The sequence below is a fragment of the Gossypium arboreum genome, chromosome 5, assembly GCF_025698485.1.
Source record: "Gossypium arboreum isolate Shixiya-1 chromosome 5, ASM2569848v2, whole genome shotgun sequence".
Lineage (NCBI taxonomy): Eukaryota > Viridiplantae > Streptophyta > Magnoliopsida > Malvales > Malvaceae > Gossypium > Gossypium arboreum.
In genome coordinates, this window is record NC_069074.1 from 71,574,910 (window position 1) to 71,596,467 (window position 21,558).

Below are 21,558 nucleotides of genomic sequence, written 5' to 3' on the forward strand. Positions count from 1 at the left end.
ATTTTATCTTATTTTTCACAAATACTTTGTATAGCTGTACCATTTAAGCTACTAACTTACATGTCTTGAGACTTTGAATCCCTGAAGCTAAATTTTGGTTATTAACTTTGTATGTCTTGCGACCTAATTGCATGAAACCAAAAATCTTAAGAGCATTTGTTAATTTCATTTCGAGGAAGCATACAAATTTGTTCCCATCTTAGACAAAAATCTTACGAGTCACTCAAACTCTACTTGACTTTTTGAGGCAAGATACAAAACACGATTAAAAAAGGAAATTAATGATCCTTGACACAATTTCTCGATTACATCACTGTCGATACCAGAATAGATGGATGGCATGCTAGCATATCTGGCATTCTTGGTTCATCAGTTCATCATGCAGGACCCCGGTATTAACTTCATATGCTCAATCTTCGTCACAAATATAGAATGTCGGCAAGGAAACCCTTCAATTTCAAACATTGTACATGAACAACTCATTGTTCCATCTGATGAATCGTAACACAACTTTGTTTCCTTCTCAAGATGAAAATACTGTATCAGCCTATACATTCTCCTATTTTGGTCCATTTCTATTGCATTCTCTTTTGTATTATAGTATCCTGCCTCCTCAACTCTTTCCAGAATCGCTTAAAAGAATTTATTGTATAAACTTCTGCAGCATGTTTCTCAATTGGTTGTATGAAGCTTGTAGTCACAGGCTCACTTTGCCTCCTATTCCAACCTCCGCATGCTAGGTACAACATTATCGATTGAATATAAAAACCTAAGAAACGATCCACATTTCTCTTTATATACTTCTTCAAGTACTATGAGTTGCGCCCTTTGCATTTAGATGTTTTCATACGACCAAAAAATTTACTTGTCAGAAAAGCTTGCACCTACAGACATCTTGTGTTATATTTCTCAACAATCCATGAATGATTTGGTAGGTTATGTGTCTCAACCATGTTCTTCCACTCTGTCAAATTCTTCTTCCGTCCAGCATGAGTACATGCATTTTTTAAATGACCTAGAATTTCAGCTTTGTGGATATGAGACAGAACATTCCTTTGTGTGTCAGATGCAAAGTCAATGGTTAACTTCTGGCATAATCATTTTCAGCGCCAAATGCATTGCCCAGTTCCTATACGTAACCACCAGCACAGACATCTTTGATCTCATACATCATACAAACTCATTCAGCCCCCAAACAAAACAATTATGCTTCTCATTTGAAAATATTGCAAATGCAAATGTTATTATCTAGTGATGACTGTTCACTCCAACAAATACCAATAGCGTGAGATTGTATCCATTATTCTTGTATGTCGTGTCGAACGCAACATCTCTGAAGTACGCATAATCAATCCTCTTGCAGGAGTCAGCCCAAAAAATATTTTGAAGCCGGTTGTCCTCATCTCATGTACAAACTCGGATCATTTGTTCTTTTTGCCCCAAAATATTCTAAAGCAGCATTTGCCTCTCCGTGTTCAACTGCTTTCATCAACTCCACTTGTAGCAAGTTAATAAGATCATTTTTCCTGAAGCTCATTTTATCATATCACCAAACTCGGTCAGCGAATAACGACATCATCTAGGAAGGTTGGATTGTGGCTCGTCTCATCGCCAAAGCTTCAACCTTTGCACCAAGGGGAACTTCACGAAATTCATGATTATGCTTTTTCACAGAGCTCGTAACAACCCATTTGCTTTTAAACTTCTTAAACACCACTCGCATCTTCGCTTCACATCCAGTTCGAGTTATATTTTTTGGTTCTCGAATCCTTTTATTATTGTTGTTGTGATTATCCGACCACTCCCCTTCTTTATTACGGTATAAATACTTAGCAATAACATCCCAAGTTTTGGGATTTGTCTTTGTTCCTCCAAGACTAACACAAAAACCAATGATATGAGCATAGCTTAGATAAAACGATTGAGCATCATCTAAGCTATTGAATTCCATTGCTTTAACTTCCTCTGCTGTTAATTCAGTAACGTTAAAATCAAAAAATTCATGAACCTGTCTCTTCCCATAAATATTTGGCATTCCTTGTTTTGATTCTTCATTTAACTGTATCATCTGTGTGTTGCCCTCAACATTCAACCATTCTTAAACAATTTCCTATTTATAAGTACAATTTTTCAGATTTAATCATACAGAGTTTCAGAAATCACCGGACTTACTGATTAAGTTACTTGACAACAATTTTAAACTTTTCCCCAGTACTTTAAACCAAAATCTAGATTAATCTGTCTTCAAAGATTACCAAATGGCCACACCTAAAGTTCGTAATTTTGTTCTCGTTCTCAATGGGTTCAACAGCTTCAGTTAGTCTACTGCAATAGAGAGAGAATAGTATTACTTTCGTTTAAAGCTTGGCTGAAAAATCCCTTGCTTGTAGATGGAACCGGTTGAATTGGTAGAACAAAAATAACATAATTATCCATAAAACTCCAACGTACATCATCAATGATCTTTTCTTCTTCCTTTTAATTTCAACCCTTAATTTAAAGAATCCCACCAAAAAGAATCTTTAAATAGATGCCACATGCAATTAAGCTTTCCTTCTTAACACTATTATATTAGTAATATTTTAATAAGCGCACTCAATTTATAAAATAATGAGTTTTTTATATTTTTATTTTAATCCTTAACATTAAGAAAATACATCATTCTATCTTTCAATCAAATGTTGAAATAAACACAGTCAACGGAGACTTCTCTGCATTGAAAAAATTAAATTTCAACAAGAGTTGTTTCAATGCATTTGTCTAGTTCATTTAAAATTCAACTTCCCAACACAGTCTATCAAAATAAAATAAATTTCACATATCGTAGAATTCTATTTAAAGAAAACGACTAATAAACCTATCAAAACCATGTCGAATTCATTAAAACAGCAAACTGTATAACGAGTGTGTGTTCATAACTGCATTCTTGATGTGCGTGGTTCAAGGGGCCACTACCTATTTCCCACCCTTACTGTAAGTATCCTTAAGGGTAACCGTACGATTAAAGACAAGCTTCTCGGCAGTCGAGTTCTTATCAACTGTGAAATAGCCTGAAATTACAAATCAAAATAAGTACACTACAATGAAGACCAAGCACAACAGAGGGAAGATTTATAACTCAATACCATATTGACGGTATAAGAACCAATAACTCGTATCATAATCATCATAATCTATTCTCAGATACTATATTGATGGTATTGTTCAACCTACCTAGCCTTTCGAACTGAAATGTATCCCCTACAGCAGCCTTACCAAGTGATGGCACTGCATATGCATTAGGTACCACCACTTTGGAATTCGGGCTGAGATCAGTGAGCCAATTATCAAGTTCAGCAGGATTCTGATGAAATAATTCAAGTCGTAAGATTTCATAATACAACTGGCAGAAAGCAAGAAACAATTCCAAATCACTAAGAAATAAAAACTGCCAACCTCAGAATTAAAGAGTTTGTCAAACAATCGGACTTCAATCTTCAATGGATCAGAACCCGGGGACGGTTCAGCAACCCAGTGGAGAACCCCCTGTGCAAAAGTTTTGAAAAGGACATGGGACTAAATACGGAGTAGAAAAAAGTATATATTGCATTGCACGAACCTTAAAGAATATGATTCAAACAACTAGTAGTTATCAGAATACTCCAGAACTACTTCAAGAAATAAACAAATAAGAACCTTCGGCTTGCTTTTTTTGGAAGGATCGTATTCAGCTCGAATCTCAAGCACAGTTTCTTTATCATCTGCCAATATTACATCTGTACACTTTATAGGGAATGCATATCTGCAAAATAGAATCATGCAAACCATTAACTAAAATTTACTACACGAAGTTAACATGCGTCGATGTGCAAGTGGTTGGGGTGTGGAGGGGGATTCTGTACACATGCATACCTTAGCAGTGCTGACTTGCCAGGAGCCAATCCATAGTAATCTTTAGAATCTTTCATCCGGAAATCTGAGCGCTCAATATATACAACATTTGAAAAGGGCACCTAAAATTAGAGTAGAACAAGTGGTTATGATCACAGACTAGAATAACAAAAAAAAAAAAATTGGAGAATATTGCTATTTGAAGTTGATATCTGTTTTTGTAATTGAATTGAGATACATGATCGGACAATACTCCATACAGATAATTCAAATTTAAAACAATCCAAAAACATGTCATTTTTATTTATCCCCACCTTGTAAAAGGCAGATGTGTCATCTGTTCGAGCATCAGGCCATTTCTTTGCATCAAGATCCAAAACAGAACCAGATTCGAGGTTGGTTATGACAACCTGGAAAAAGGAGAGAGAGATGAGGCAGACAGTAGAAAATATGGTTTTTGAAGAATGAATCCAGACTAGATGATGACCTTAAGAGGATGCAGCACAACCAATACACGAGGTGCTGTCTTGTTTAATTCTTCTCTTATGTGATACTCAAGGCGATCCAAACGAATCATGCTACAATCACTGCGGCACAAGTTGTTAAAACATAAGGCTCAGCAAATGAAAAGCCACATTCGTCTTTGTTGCATGTACTTATAGTGTACTATAACATAACTACACATTTAAGTTCATGAGATGAGAATGTGTGTATATTCAACCTTCTAGTGATTCCAATTCCTCGAACAAAAGAATTTATTGCAGTTGAAGTCACACCCCTACGTCGTAAACCAGCTAATGTCATGAGACGGGGATCATCCCAACCATCAACATATTTGTTTGTCACGATGTAGTTTAACTAAATCACATCATAGTAGATGAATATTAGACATATAACTCGATCAACTCCGTGACACAAACAGGAACTTTTGATGCAAAAATATTATTTTTTTCACCTTCCGTTTAGACATCACAGTGTTTGTAACATTCAGTCGTGAGTATTCCCACACATATGGCTGGTAAAGGTCCAATACATGTAGCAGCCAATAGTAAGACGCACGCCTCGTCTCAAATTCAAGTGTACACAGCTACACAAAAGAATAAAACAGCACTTTAAATATCTTTAAGAATGAATTGGCACTTTAAATAACTAACAGGACACAGTATAAAGAACTCAATCTATTTGTCAGCAAAGGCAGCAAGAAAACATAGATCTCCCATGCCCTAGAAGCTACTTTTGAAATTTTAATTTTTGTTCAGTTAGTTCAATAAAAGAAAATATATATATCTTCTATTTGAGAAATTAGGTCCACAAAGCAAAAATCTATCCATGAAGCAAGAAATTTAGGTCCAAAACAGTACAACCTTAAACAAAAAGAATTAGACAAAGAAATCCTGTATCACACATATCACATACATCTAGCATATTCATGATTTCAGTAGATGCACTGGTTTAAACTAAAAGGCAAATTACCCAATGTTGTCCTTGAAAGTTGCAAAATTAAATAGAATAGTTAAAGAAAACATACTGAATGTGTGATATTTTCGAGAGAGTCCACGATGCAATGAGCATAATCATAGCTCGGATAAATGCACCACTGATCCCCAGCATGAGGGTGAGGAGTAAACTGGAAATAGAGAAAGAGGATGTCAAAAAATAATGGCAGATGGAAACAGACTAATCATTAACTGAACATCAATAAGATACATACTTGCCTTGATACGATAAGCAATGAGGTCATACATATTGAAGTTATCACTCTGCATATCTTGCTTCATCCTAAGTGTTGCTTTGCCCTCTTCTATCAGACCTCTCTTCATGTCATCAAAGAGTTTTAATGACTCAGCAATTGGTCTATCTCTCCAAGGGCTGTTCATCTTCTTTTCCCTATACTCCTTTATCTCTTCAGGGGTCTAACACCAATAGAACTAGTGCTGGTTAGGTCAATCGGGCATTGCATGAAAGCAACAATTAAATGTCAAAGTAAAAACAAGAAAGTAGCATGCATTTGTTGTTCCATGTTATGGATAATATCATGTATAAGAACCTGGTGATCAACATATGCATGACCCCTTCGTATCAGCTCCACTGCTAATTCATACAATTCTTGGAAATAGTCACTAGTGTAAGTTATCTGCAAAAAATCCAATGCAAACATCGTCAACCAAATCTTTTACTAGAACACTCAGCTTATACTGTTGAGAAATGTTATACCTTGAATGGTTCCCAGCCCATCCACTGGACAATTTCTTCAATGTGATTAATGTATTCTTTCTTTTCAGCTTCAGGATTTGTATCATCATATCTAAAAGTAACCAAGATAAGATTAGAAAAGTATGCAGCTAGACATATCATTAATCCGTTTGAGTTGCCAGAACACATTAGAATAAAATACAGAGCTCCATTGATTATCAAGATGTATTAACAAAGAAAAAATAAGTTAAAAAAACTTTGGATGATAGCACAAAGAGCAATTCTCACCTGAGGTAGCAACACCCACCCCTCTCTTTCGCAAGGCCAAAGTCAACAAACATCGCCTGAGAAATAGTTATATCATTAGAATAATCATTGTAAATTATCAATAGAATGTCTGTACCCTTCTGAATGAATTCTAAATAGAACTTACTTTTGCATGTCCAATGTGTAGATACCCATTTGGTTCGGGAGGGAAACGAGTAAAAACTCTTCCCGCGGTGACCTTCAAGTGATTGTCAAGCCTTTCCCTTGTATTGTAACATCTTAGCACAGAACCATTGCTAAAAAATACTTCTGTGTGCACCTAATATCCACAAGAAAGTTACAATTTATGGAGCAGTCCACTGGTTTTCCAATTAAAAGGAAAATATAGGCCATGTAAAATATTGCTTCAGTTCTCATCTTCTTTTCCCTTTGTTTTCTTCAATTTTCCAGTTCTATTTCTTTTAGAATTAGGGAGTCTAAATAAATAAATACTCTTTCTGTTGGAAAACATCGAATTATTATAAGAAAATTAAAGCATTAGTTCTCTTGCAATTGCCTTATGCAATCAAACTTATGCCAAGACTCCTAAGGAACCCCGGTTTGAGGATTGGGGTTTTCTACAATTCCAACTTAGATGTGACTCGAATTAGATTTCTTTGGAGTAATAAAACTCTTCCCAAGGAACTCTAGGTGCCAAGTTGAGGAATACATTTCTTTTCTCTATTTCCGTTAGAATTCTTATCAGAAAATGGCCTTAACTCTAACCTAGTTGCTATCTTACGACATCTTTACCCTTTATTTTTGCAATTTTCCAGTTTTGTTAATCATTGCCGGACCAATAAACACAAGTAGTGCAATTATATACAGCCAGAACTACAGACAACAAATATAGATTGTAGCAACAATGGTACTGAGGTAAATAATGTTGTTCCTGAATCTTTGATTAATAGAAGGCAAAGGAAGAAGAGAAACTCTGCAAGACAAATTTAGCTATATACCTTTATATTGTCTTCTGGAGCAGGAAATATTGAAAATGGATTAAGTTCTTCTTCAGATGGCTGTGCAGGAGTCTCATCAACAACAGCTTTCTACACAAGTGTAATACGAACTGGTGTCAAGAAAAATTATATCACAGAAAACTCCCATGTAATATATGAAAAACAGGCTGTGATGCTCACTTCAACTTTAGCAGGTTTCTCTTTCTTTTCCTTCTTTTTAGAAGGCTTCTCATCATCTGCTGCTGTCCTCTCACCAAGTAACTCATACATTTTTGCATCTACAAGTTGCTGTTAGAGAAGAAGAGAGCAGAATCAGAGAGTTTTTATATTAATTAATAGCCCTTCAGGCAGTTGAAAGTATAGAAAATCACCTTAGCCATCTTTGGATCCGCCCAAGGATGCTTCTTCCTAATGCTCCCAAACAATTCACCAACTAGATTTGCCGGTAAATTATGAAAAGAATTAGAAAAGTATACTACAATGCATGTACATGATAGGAAAGGTGCAAAAATCGCAGAAAGCATACACCACAACAGAGAGATTAGAACAAACTAGACAGCTGGTTTCAAAAAGATAAATGAAGGCATAACAGTCTGTTCATGTTATAAGCTCCTATAATCACACTGTCCATCATAGTGCATAAAGTTTGCACATCCTTATACATGCACATTCAATGCCTGCATGTTTCTCTAGGTGTCTGTTTATCTAGTAATTTAGGATCCTCATATATGTGTGCAATTGTGCATGTTTATAAGAACAAAAGGAACAACATAGGAAGAGGAAGACTGAAAAACATATAAATATATAAACTCACATATATGTTCCTCTAGTATGTTTATATGTATATAGAGAGGGAGGGAGATAGAGAGAAATAAACCATTTGTTCGGTAACGTCGTTCCAAAATTACAGCCTTATACTCTTCAAAAATTTCATTGACAGTCTGTGTAAGTTCCTCCAGAGAAACTTCGACTCCTGTTCAAACATACAATGAAGTAACCAATATCTATACTGTAGGGCATTAGAGAAAACTCAAGCTAAAACTAACGGCTCTGTTGAGAGAAATACCACCGGAAAATATTAGTAAACAATATCAATTGCATCTAGCATTATCAATCATAAGATGAACGATTTTATGACATACCTACTCCGCATGCTTCTTCAAATTCATTCCTCTTAAACTCCTCCGATGCAACATTCGAGAGAAATGAAAATGCAGCTTCTAACTGTGCCGGAGTCTTAATCTACAAAAACTCAACTGTCTTAGTGATAATAATAATCCGTGAATTAAAACCACTGAATACACAAATTATGTTCCAAACCTTGGAAGAGACAACATATTCAAGTAACTTTGGACGATGTACGAGTGCATTCGCAGGGTACTTCGTGGCAACCTATGTGATAAATGCATACAGCAAAGATCATCTCCATTTTTCATTTTTATGAGCACTACAAATAAAAACAGAGAAATCAACCAACAAAAGGATCAACTTACAGTATATAAAAGATTTCCAATTGCACGGTCACATCCGTTAGCCAAAGCAGCCTAAAGAAAACAGATTGAAATGAAAAATTAATAGTTCAACTTTTTTTAGAAAATAAAAAGAGAGAGAGAGAGAGTAGATTCAGAAGCATACCTCGTGAACGACGGCAGTGAGATTAGCAGTGACCTTGTTGTTAGCGATGGTGTTGCGAGCAGTTCGTTCGTCTAAACCAATCTTTAAGAAGAGCTCTAAGATTTTGTCAGATTCTTCGCCTTTGACCACCATTTTCTTCGATTTGTTGTTCTTTTTCTGAGGATTTGGATTATGCAGGTGTGAAGGAAGGAGGTGGGCCGGCTTTCTGAGAAAAGGAACGGATAAATCGTGATATAAACCCTAACCAGCAAACGGAAATTAGGCCAGGGCGTTAAAGGGTTGGGTGAGATTCTAAGGAATCTCAATCTGAGAAAAATCTGCGATGCTTTATTCAAAATACAGACAATTTTATATATGGAGATGGAATAGGGTTCCTCACTTCTTTTTTTTATTTATTTATACATTCATTTTTCACTTCAATTTTTGTTCTTTTTTAAGACCACCGGTAGTCGGTAATAATTTTGAGTTTTATTAGTTTGTACGTGAAAAAAGCTCTTAACAAAATAAATAAAAAAATTAATTAAGTTGATGTATTAAATTTACATCTAATTAAATCACTTTCGTTAATTAAAATAATTAATTCAGCGTCTCTGATAATAGTTTTGACATTCCAATCAGATATCACATATTACAGTTTCTGATTTAATTTAATATTTTCTATAAAAATATTAAACAATAATAAAATAGAAAAAATATTAAAATATATAAACTAAATATTAAAAATATTTAAATTGATATCAAATTATTAACCTTAAAAAATTGTAAAACTTATAAATATTATAAAAATATAAAAATCTAATAAATTATAAAATTAATTGAACTTATTCAAAAGATTTTAAAAACATATTAAAATCTTAAATAATAATTGTAAAGAAATATTAAAATATTAAAATTAATATAAACTTATAAAATTACAAAAAAATCATAAAACTTGAATTGGACCGCTTAGCTCAAAATCGATAAGGGTATCAATCCGAAAAAAGCCATTAGACCAGTTGACTTGAGAAACAGGTGATTGAACCGATTTTTTATTTTTTTAAAATTTTTATCAAACCAAAATTTCATTATACAATTATTAGCATATGTCTGAATGAAATATTCTAACTAAAGTTTTCAGATTAGGACCAATGGTCAAATCGATTAGGCCGTCAGCCTGTCAGTTCAACTAATCTATCTAGTTCAATTAAATAAAATATTAAAAAAATTGGTTCAATTATCCAATTCCTAAGTCAACTAGTCTAGCAACTTTTTCTAAATCAATACCCTTGATGATTTCAATCTAACCAGTCCAACTAATAGATCTGGTGTAGTTCAAGTTTTATGACTTTTTTAATAATTTTCATAAGTTTATATCAATTTTAATCATTTTAATCATTTTATAGAATTTTAATACGTTTTTATAAAATTTTAAATATTTTGAATATGTTTTATTAATTTTATATTTTATAACTTTTATAATTTATTAGATTTTTTATATTTTTATAAAATTATATCTATTTTCATATTTTTAATATTTAATGATCTTATATTTTTATATTTTTTCTAATTTTTAGTTTTTATGAGAAAAATATCGATTAAACAAAAAGTTACCACATGTCATCGTCTAATTGGTACATCAATTTATTTTGACAGTCAACATGGAGGGGGTTAATTGATTGTTTTAATTAACAAGCTTAATTGAGTGGGAACTTAATATAGAGACTTAATTAATTATTTTGCATTTTCTAAGGGCTTTTTTGAGATATAAGCCTTGATTATTTAGGCTAGATTTTAATATGTAATAATAAGTCATAAGTCTATGTGCTCTTTTAAATTTTAAAATTTAGTCTCTATACTTTTATTTCTAGAAATCTAGTCTCTCTATTTTAGATTTCAAAATCTAGATTCAACTATGGACACTATTAAATTTTTTGTTAAATTCAGGTTAATTAAAGTGTCGTTTTTTTTTAATTATATGGCCATCAAATGAGTATATTTTTATTTCAAAATATTACACCAATAAATTTAACAAAAATAGATTTGTTAATAGTTAGAATTGAATTTTAAAGTCTAAAAAGAAGAGCGAGTAAATTCATGGCAATAAAAGTACAAGGATTAATTTTAAATTTTAAAAGTAGAGAGATTTATTGCATATTTTAATGTTTTAGATAAAAGAATCTATTAGTAAATTAATTTCTAATTTTTACATTTGATTTATCACTAAATTATATCTTGATTCCTATTTAATTGTTAGAAGTAAAAGATTAAAGTCTTTTATGATAAGTTTTGATAAAATACGATATTTTATTAAGTAATATTATATTTGATAAAATTATGACAAAATTTATAATTTAAGTATTTATCTGAAAAAATATAATTTAAAAGTCAATTTGTCAATAAAAACAGTCTTGAATCTGCCTGTATTAATCAACATATTTCTATTAGTTTAATTATATAGTATAGTGATATGACAATAAAACAATCACTAACAAGATATTTTAGTATATAAAAGTTTGTAAAGAATGAATTAAAATATCAATTTTCTGGATCAGGGCTGCAAGTTGCCGCCAATAATTTCAATACACCGTGTGGTTCATTCCGTGGGCTTCAAATTCAAGCAACTTCAGGCAAACTTCCGTTTCCATATTGCGTGAGAATCAAGAATAAAAATCGATGTTTGAGATTCCGGTGAGATAGGAAATCCTTCTTAATAATAAACACTTAAAATATTTGGGATTCTCAAATATTTAAAGGTATAATCTTCTTTAATTTTATAATAAAAAAATAATTTTAAAGAATCGGAACATTTTGCAATGATAAATGCAAAGCCAGGCACTCAATTGATTGCATCAGATTTTCATCTTTTTCTAGATGATTGTCCTAAGACAGCAAAAGAAAGAGAGCATATGAGTAAGATTTCATATGCTTCGATAGTTGAAAACCTTATCATGCGATGCTTTGCACATTTCTAGATATCTGTTTTGTAATAGGAATGATTAATCGATATCAGGCAAATCATGGTCTCAAGCATTGGCAAGTTGTAAAGCATATATTAAGGTATCTTAAAAGAATAAGGGATTATATGCTTGTGTATTTTAGAGAGAACCTTACTCCTATTGAAAACATAGACTCGAACTTCCAAACCTGTAAAGATTCGAGAAAATCGACATCAGGAAATGTATTTGTTCTAGGCCATAGAGCCATAGTATAGAGAAGTGTAAAACAAACTTGCACTACTGACTTTACTATGGAGGCCGAGTATGTCGCTACTTCTGAGACAATTAAAGAAGCAATATCGCTTCGAAAGTTCTTAATCAATCTTGAAGTCTTGGTATAGAAAAAGCTATAACATTGTATTGTGATAACAGTGTTGCAATAGCTAATACCAATGAAATAAGAAGTTACAAGAGGACGAAATGAGAAGTCACTTGATACGAGAGGCAGTAACTGAAGGAATTGTAGATGTGGTGAAAGTAGCTTCTGAAGATAACATTGCGGATCCATTTACTAAAATTCTTATAACTAGGAATTTTAACAAAACTAGGGGTTTTAACAAACACGTTGAAGATATGGGAATGTGAAACATGACACATTTACTTTACTAGGGAAAGTGGAAGATTGTTCGGAAATGTTCACATATTGTAGTAAACATGTAATTGTTTTCTATGTATTTGAACGATGAATAAATAAATTTGACATTTCACTGTTATATCTTTTGTAATTCTATCTTTCATATTTTGCATGCATAGTGACATTGTAACAAGCAAAAATTAGCTCATTGATTGTTTAAGTTCAAACTGATGATAAGTGGCATTGTAAGAATGTTTACATTGTAAGAAAGACATCTTACTTCAATAGATAATCTAAGTGAGTCTGTAATCCCGTAAAAAAAACAAAGTAAGCATTTGATTCAAATACTAAAAATGATATTATGTTGTCTACAATTTTAATTAAGGAGATGCCTAATCTTGGTTATCGAAGCAGTTGACTCTACGGGTAAAGATATAGATGTATTCATTGGCAGAATGATATATTGGACCAGACCCAAGATGAATTAATTCTGAATCCGTTTGTGAATTAATTCACTTGCTACATTCATGGTGTGATTTACCTAAATCCTGAGTTAGTCACTGACCATGCGTATGTAACTCACGTGCTTTGAAATAAGTGGAGGCTTATGCTCTAAAGATGATCAAGCCGATAGTTAGTACATTGGGTACATGACTTTTGTATGGCATGACTTTACTAGCAACAATGGAATTCATAGCTCAATTAGACCATGCATATGTAACTCATGTGCTTTGAACTAAGTGGAGGCTTATGCTCTAAAGATGATCAAGCCGATAGTTGGTACGTTGGGTACATGACTTGTGTATGGCATGACTTTAATAGCAACAGTGGAATTCATAGCTCAATTAAAGAGTTAACGATATTCTCCCATTGGCATTGTGTAGACTGATAAATATGAAACATGACCACGGGTTACTCGTTTTCGAACGAGAAATTTATCACAATCATTTGTTGACAGTGGTCATATTAATCATTAAGAAGACACAATGGTTACAATGAGATAACATATGATTATATTGAGTAAACAGATTTAATTCAAAGGAATCAAGGATATCATATGAGGATAACATACACATGACAAGGTCATTGGACAAAGTAGTTCGATGAATTGCTTTCGTAAAGAGTATACAATAAGTAGTTTTCTGTAATAGCCTGAATTTTCAGTGGTGTCGGAATAGTGATTCGAGATCACTAAATCCGACAAATGAGTAGAAAATATTAATAATTTAGTGAATATAAGTTAAGTGTGAAGTTAGGAAAATTTTTGAAAAAATTTTTGAAATAGCGAATAGTGTACTTGAAAAAAAAAATTAAATTAGAATCGGAAACGAGATATCGAGAATTTGAAAATTTTTAAAACGAGCCATAAATATTTTTATAAATATTTATGGAGTGTTAATAAGTTAGTATTAAAGTTTCGTCAAGAAATTTTAAAGTTTCGATAGTTAATTGAATAAAAAGGATTAAATTGTAACAAATGTAAAATTATGGGAAATGATTAAATAGCTTAAATGATAAAAGAAAGAGGGTTTAAAAGGAAAATAGACCCCAGGCCTATTTGGGCTGGACGGCAAGGTGCATGAAATCAGCAGGAAAATTGATGAATTAAAGGCAAAATTGGAATATTGCAAAAATTTACTTAATAAACTAGGACTAAAGTGGAATTATCTAGAATTCTCATTATTTTTCTGCATTTTCATCAGAAAAAAAACACCATAGAAGGGTTTCCTTAAGCTAGTTTTTCATATTTTTACTGCAAGTAAGTTCAATTCTTGATTATTTCTTGAAATTTTTGTGTTTTTATGACTTTTACAACTAGGTCCACTTGTTGAATTCATTAGTTTTTGATTCTATGAAAGAAATTGAAAGTTGATATGAATATGTGCTGGAATTATATGATGATTTAGCATGGAATTAGAGTTTTAAATTGTTTATATGCTGATTTTATTGAAAGAATTGAATAGAAAGTGAATGTTTGGGATCTAAAGGTGAAAAAGTTTGAAGTTAGGGTTTTATGTGGAAATTCTGAATTTAAATAATTGTGAAATAACTTATAATGTTAAGGTAAAGCATTAATTGGGAAGAATTAGCTTCATTGAGGGATTAATTGAGCAATGACTGAATTGTATGAACTGTGAAATTTGGGGCAAAAATCGAAATCAATATTTGCACTAAAACAGTTTTGGACAGTAACAGTAGTCTAACTTTGAAAAATCACTAAAAATAGTATAAATGGAATTAAATGATGAGAAAGTTATGAAATTTAAGCTTAATGAGTCTATTTTCATATGGATAAAAAAAAGAGGCATATAAATTATACTTTATGATATATTTGAAACCTTGTGAAACAGGGCCAGAGTGATTTCTAGATCCTCTGTTCTTACTTTAAAAATTCATAATAAATTGTAAAAAAATAATTAGAAGTCATTCTTTATATGTACAGATTCCTTATTGAGTCTATTTTCAATAGAAATAAACATGGACATCATCCGAATTCTGTACGAAGAGATAATTAATTTTTAGTGAAGAAGGGTCGGAATTGTCGAATGAGAGCAGGGTGACTTTAAAGAATAAACTGTACTTGTTGGCTAAACCAAAATTCTAAAAATTTTATGTAATAAGATATATGAGTCTAGTTTCAGATAAAATTAGCGGATCCTAATTTGGAGTTCTGTAGCTAAAGATAAAAATAATTTAGTGACTATGACACAGATGGACAACATTGGAATATACATAAGTAAACAATTAAATTATAGATAATATTACTTATAAGCGGGTTGAAGATGAAGTCAATACTGATAAATGAATGATTTTACAATGATAGATCAAGAACCTGAAGCAAGTCGAGGAAAAGAAAAAGTAGCTGATTAGTCCCTGAATTTTCACAAATTTTACAAATCGACCCAGGTAAGTTCATATGGTTGAAGTTTAATGATTATATGTTAATTTTATGAATTATATAATGTATGATGAAATATATTTATTGATGAATAGAAAATAAAATAACAACCTGAAAATCGAATAAATGATCAAATTGAGTGGAATGTCGGATTTGAGTACTTCTGATCAGTGACAAGTGATAAGTGATAAGTGGTAGCCTCAGCTACACTTATCTGATCAGTGATAAGTGACAAATGATAAGTGGTAGCTTAGCTACTCTTATCTGATCAGTGACAAGTGATAAGTGATAAGTGGTAGCTTTAGCTACACTTATCTGATCAGTGACAAGTGATAAATGTGATCGATGTAAAGACCGCAAGGGGACTATGATTTTAAAAAGTGATAGCGATCATATGCAAGACCATAGTTATACTATGACAAAGTGAAAGTGAAGTACTCAATTTTCCTTTACCATTCCCTAATTTGGTTAAAGAATGATATATGACAAATGGGCCCAAAGGAATTAATGGAAATGGATAAGTAGTAGTGAGTTTATATAGGGAACTCACCAATGACTGTGATTGACAGGTGAACTTAATAATTGTGTATATAGTATAAGTGTATAAATATTTGGTAAGATTTATGTTTTATGCCTATGAACTTACTAAGCTTTTATAAGCTTATTTGAGTGTATTCAAAGTCTCTTGTAGATTGATGTGGAAGTATACGGAGGATCGGATCAACACAGAGGATCACACTATCCAGATTATCTCCGGTAGCTTTTGTAAATTTCCTTTTTGATTTATATGGCATGTATAAGGCTTGGTGATTATATAAATATTAAGACTTGTTTAATGAATATACATTAAAGTAAAGAATGATGAGTATGTCAAATAGTATAATTATAATAGAAGTATAATTTTGTATTAAATTGACTGAAATGAATTGGTTGGTTGGATTGGTCTCGGTTTTAAAAATTGCAGGGAAGGTTAGATATTTATAAAGGGGTTATATTGAGCAAAAAAAAAAAACTTTGGGATTTTGCGAAAAATTCCCTATGGTTTCGATTTAATTCTAGTTTGGTCTCGAAGTATGTTTTGGGCTTTGGAGGCCCATCTAAAGGACACCATGACATGTTTTAGTAAATAAATAGTATTTAACTCGTATTAACGAAAAATTAATTCGGTAAACTCCGGTAATGCCTCCTACCCTATTCCGGCGATGAATACGGGTAAGGGGTGTTACATTTTCAATGTGGACTGACTCTATGATTAAGTAATTGCAAATTATCGGAAAGATGCTTCTAGACATAATTGTAATTACTAGAGCCTAATTGTATATGTCTGATTAGTCCCTCTGCTAGCTTAATAAAAGCTCGATTGAACTTTATTTGAATTAGAAGTAAATTCTACGATTTGGAAATACTTTAATTAAGTCGATTTATTTTAGGTCTAGAACTCACCTGAATCCTTATCGTTTCCATAGCTTAGCCTTCTCGAATACCAGAGCTTCCATTCTCTTGGTAGCTAAGCGTTACTACCTTTAAAATAGTTCTAAAGTTTTATAACTTCATTCTACGCACATAAAAGGGTTAAGAACCTTACTCGCTTGTTGGTTTCCCTACTTTTCCATTTCCATCCTTTTGAAGTTTGCTCCATGCTGAACCTTCCATGGTTAATCCTTTTTCAGGCTATCAAAAAAAATGATGAAGAGAAAAAGAAACTAACTCAGAAAGAAAAAATCATACCTGGGAGCCATCTCCTAACTATTTATAACCCTTCTCGCGCTATCACCAACCTTATGAGAACATTGCTAGTTATAATGTCTCCCATTAAGGAACTAATAGGTTCCATCCTAACTGAACCAGAATTAGATCTAAACCATGTCCAATTTAGTTTCCAGCTTTCCCGTTTCTTTCAATATAGGCCAACTTGCGATCTCTAATTTAGTCCCTTATTCATTCTTAATTTCGGGTTAATTGAAAACCAGGTGTTACAATATATCTCTTTCTGTGAATCCTAAATCATCTTTGAATGCTCCATGAAATAGGCCCATTTCGCCCGGGCCTATACAAAAACCAAAAAAAAAAAACAACAAAATAAATAAAACCAAATGTTTTAATAGTCCCAGTCCATTTACATTTATAGCCCCATAAACCCCAAAACCTAAATAGGTCCAGATCAATGCAGGGTCAGACCTGAATAAGCAAGGCCTGATTAGCCTAAGTACAAAAGCCCAAAAATAATAGCCCAAATCTAAACCTTTGGCCCAAATAAAAATTAACCCAAAAGGGCCCGATGTCTAAATTCTTTCAGAAACCTTAAGGGTTTCTGAAGTTTCCTCACCCCGCAATAGCCTCCAAGCCCCAGCAGCTCGACTCCGGGGTAAGCTCGTAGGGTCCAAGTAGGTTGAAGCTTCTGGAAGCCTGTACTGCAGCTCCTACAAACAGCCTCACCACGAGCAGACCTTTTCCTCCGTACATCCCACGTACGTCACCACCTCCAACTGGCTCCTTCTGTACCTGTAACAAATTAACAAACCACAAGCCACAGCAAGAAGGGTGCAACAACAAAGCAAATCTACAGCTAATGGGCACCGAAAAATAATAGAAAGATCTAGGGAATTTCTTTTATTTTCTATTTTTTCTTATTTTTCTTTATTCGACTATAAATAAAGACCGAATGTAATTTGTAGAGGGTCGAAGATACGGATATTGAAAAAAGCAATCAAAATTGAAAAGGTGATTTTGGATTCAAATATTTTTAATTTTTCTTTTCTCTTTCGATTCCATTAGTCTTTCATTAGAGTTTATATGCATTTGAAAACAAAGAGAAAACAAGAGAATTACCTTGCAAATGTGCTAAGAGATTTCGTCTTTTTCGTTGAAATCGGAGCGTAGAAAGAATCTCGCGGTCGAGATTGTCGTCCCTTGAAGCCCGAATCTGTTGGTCACTGTTGATAGGGGCAGATCGGTGCTTAGGAGAGGAGATTGGGATTCTGTTAAGGGGAAATCAAAAAGGAGATGCTGGGGTTTGGTTTAGCCGAATTTGGCTTGTTTTTAGCCTTTATAAAGGAGTAAAAACGGAGTTTTGAGCCTTTTTCAATGGCTCCAAAACGATATCGTGTTGACTATGCCCGATCCGACCCGATCCGGTTACCCAGCAGGATCCGCGCTTTCTGCTTAAAGGGAACATTTGCGCAATTGATCCTTCCCTTTCGCATGGTTATTCAATTAGGCATTATTTGTTTCTTCTTTGTTTTTTTAATTTGTCCCTGAGATTTGCGCGTTATTGCAATTTAATTTGCGCCTAAACACAGCGTTTTGAGATTTGTTGTATTTTCCGTTTTGATCCTGAATCATTTGTGCGCATACTATTTCAATCCTCAGCTCAGTTTTAATGATTTGTCTATTTATAAATTATCCTTCCAAATTTGTTTTATTTCAATTAAATTTATTTTATGTGTTATATTCTTTTGGATTTATTTATTTAGTTATTTATGTAATTAATTTTTTAAAAACCTATTATTTTAACATATTATTTTGAACTATTTTTATTCCATTTTGTTTTAGTTTTTTTTTAATTTTCTTTTATATATTGTTGAATTGTTTTACTATATAAATTATCATTTTAAAATTTTCTCTATGTAATTTTATGTTTAAAAGATTTATATAATATTCATTCTCATATATTTATATAAACATATACATATTTTATGTCAAATTACTTATTTGAATCCTCTTTTGAACATGTTCATATAATTTTTCTTTAAAATTTTACTTATATATATATATTATTTGTTTCTTTTAAATCCAATTTTGGTATTACATATTTTGTTTGTTTCAAATATTTTCCTATATTATTATCCTATTATATATGCATTGTTTGTACTAGGATTTTCATTTCATGTATATGAATTATTGTGGATAAATCAATCTTGTTTGAATTATCTTATATGATCATTAATTCCTTATTATATAAATAGTAGTTCATATCGTTCTTCTATATATTTTTATACGGTTATATTTATCTTAAAACTTTCTAACATGTACATCATTGGTTTAAAATTTTATATTGACATCATTACTATTTTTATGAATATAATTTATATTATATCTTATTGATAAATTTTGGGTTTAAATTATTTTGTATAGCATTCTTTTCAAAGTTCTTCTTATAATACTTATTTTAAAATTCATTTATATTTTAAATTTTATATATTATTTATTCTATAGTTTTTATTTGATGATTTATTTCAAATTTTGTGTGTATTATTCACTTATATACATATCCTAGTCCTTATGTAAAATATTTCAAATTCTATCATATGCTATTTGTTCATCAATTCATCACTTTCTTAAAATTGTTTTGTATCATATTGACTTCTAATTTCAATTTTGTTTTGTACATTTGGTATTGATTGTTTTATATCATTCCATATATTATAGTTGCATGCTATTTATTCGTTTTTTTTGTATTATCATAACAATTGTTCTTCGTTCATGTTTGAAAATTTAGTTATATTTTTCTTGGATTAGTTTTATGTAATTGTTGGTTTTGTTAGCTGGTTAAATAAAGTTATATTATCTTCATACACCAAGTTTTGTACTTTAGTTGTACGTATTATCTCATGTTTATTATTTCTCTTGTTGTTTACAAATGTTGCTTTGTGATTTTCAACTTTTTAAAATTAACTATTCCATTTTATTTCAAGTCAAATAAATGTGTTTTGAGCTGGTTTACAATTGTTTATTTAAAAAAATTCTAAAATAAGGCAATATTCAATATTTAGAAATTCGAGAAATCGTGCCCTACTGTGCTGGGTTTCGATTTCCCGTTGGACTAAATAATTGAACATCCTTTTGTAATTTTCAACGTATGAGCTTTTGGAATTCAAAAATTAATCGTGTTTTCAAAGGTATAAAGGATCGTGTCCTATCGTGCTGGATGTGATGCTATATTCCTTTGAAACAATGATGACCAATTTGAACCACTCAGATGTTTTAAAAGAAACCATATTTCAAGAACTTTTTTAAATCTTAGACATAAGGACAGTACTTAATCAATTTGGTACCAATTTTTGGGCGTAGTGAGGGTGCTAATCCTTCCTCCTACATAACCGGCTCCCGAACCCGTTTTTTAAAATATACGTAGGCCAAGATTGATTTAAATGGAATAAAATGTTTTATTAGGTGATCCAATCACACCTAAACAAAAGGATTGGTGGTGACTCCACACTTTGTTTTAAAAGTCGATCCTCGTTTTTTTCTAAAATAAAAAATGGTTTCGACACTACAAAGCCTATAAACCAAAGAGAATATAACAAAAGTAACAATGATTATTAATCGTTCCCCCTCCCAAACTAGGTCCTTCACAAAAAATGAGCTTGAGCATTGGCAAAGAGAGGTGTGGGATACCTCAAAAGGAGGTTGTTGCTATCACAAATAAGGGAAATATCACCCTAACAGAAAACTCGCTATCTTTTGAGCCATAATTCTTTTACAACAACAATGATTATGCTAGTGTCGAATTTAGTAAGGAGACAAGCAATGAGGTAAAACTAGATAAGAGAAAGTTTAGTCATTCATCCCACTGAAAAATAGGGACTTCAAGTCACGTAGTAAGAAATTGTACTTTGGTGCTCCCCCTTGTACATTAATATTACCACAACCTATTACTATATATCTCAGGTTGATCTCAATAGGATTCCTAACCCCAAGGCAAGTCATTTGGAACCTAAAAGACTCAAGATGGATAATCAAAGTATTGGTTGAAAATTACAATGGTGAGAATCTAGAGATTCACTCAAGAAGCATCCAAATTTTAGTATAAAGCTGGTTCTAGATCTAGTGGTACTTCACTTCAAGCTTGATACAAGTTTGTTGTTGCTACAAGAGATGGATTCGATGCAAGAAAAAGTAGAATTGAAACCAAGTCTAATGAGAGATATACAGAGAGGAAGATTCCTTAAGATGCTAGCAAACCCTTAACTGCTGAACCAAATGCTAGTGTTAATATGGAACTGTAAAGGAGCTAAGAACTTAGGTTTTGTTTGTAGTATGAAAGATTAGGTCTTCATTGTAACACCTCTCACTAGACCTAATCATCGGATCCGAATGTGAGATGGCACATTCTTTGTCAAAGCAACTATGATTTTCATTTACATA

At 32.2% G+C, this 21,558-nt stretch overlaps 2 protein-coding genes across 3 annotated transcripts; both read right to left on the bottom strand.

Annotated features, from left to right (window-relative positions):
- Window positions 1–1,579: 1,579 nt before the first annotated feature.
- LOC108475072 (protein FAR1-RELATED SEQUENCE 5-like) lies at window positions 1,580–2,068 on the bottom strand. Its single transcript, XM_017777075.1, has one exon. It carries the CDS (start codon window positions 2,066–2,068, stop codon window positions 1,580–1,582), a length of 489 nt encoding a protein of 162 aa, XP_017632564.1.
- Window positions 2,069–2,681: 613 nt separating this feature from the next.
- LOC108476194 (glutamine--tRNA ligase, cytoplasmic) lies at window positions 2,682–9,410 on the bottom strand. Of its 2 annotated transcripts, XM_017778320.2 has the most exons (23): window positions 8,964–9,410; window positions 8,822–8,872; window positions 8,649–8,720; window positions 8,471–8,570; window positions 8,206–8,301; window positions 7,700–7,761; window positions 7,509–7,616; window positions 7,329–7,418; window positions 6,497–6,649; window positions 6,352–6,407; window positions 6,085–6,175; window positions 5,918–6,004; window positions 5,586–5,783; window positions 5,399–5,497; window positions 4,826–4,957; window positions 4,592–4,728; window positions 4,358–4,457; window positions 4,185–4,280; window positions 3,892–3,992; window positions 3,676–3,781; window positions 3,436–3,525; window positions 3,214–3,343; window positions 2,682–3,050 (listed from the first exon to the last, which is right to left on the bottom strand). In XM_017778320.2, exons 1-23 carry the CDS (start codon window positions 9,093–9,095, stop codon window positions 2,956–2,958), a joined length of 2,382 nt encoding a protein of 793 aa, XP_017633809.1. In that variant the 5' UTR covers window positions 9,096–9,410; the 3' UTR covers window positions 2,682–2,955. The 2 variants fall into 2 exon arrangements, with proteins under 2 accessions (XP_017633809.1, XP_052884040.1); XM_053028080.1 differs by lacking the exons at window positions 5,918–6,004; window positions 6,085–6,175; window positions 6,352–6,407; ... (7 more) ...; window positions 8,822–8,872; window positions 8,964–9,410 and having other exon boundaries at window positions 5,582–5,752.
- Between the last annotated feature and the right edge of the window lie 12,148 nt (window positions 9,411–21,558).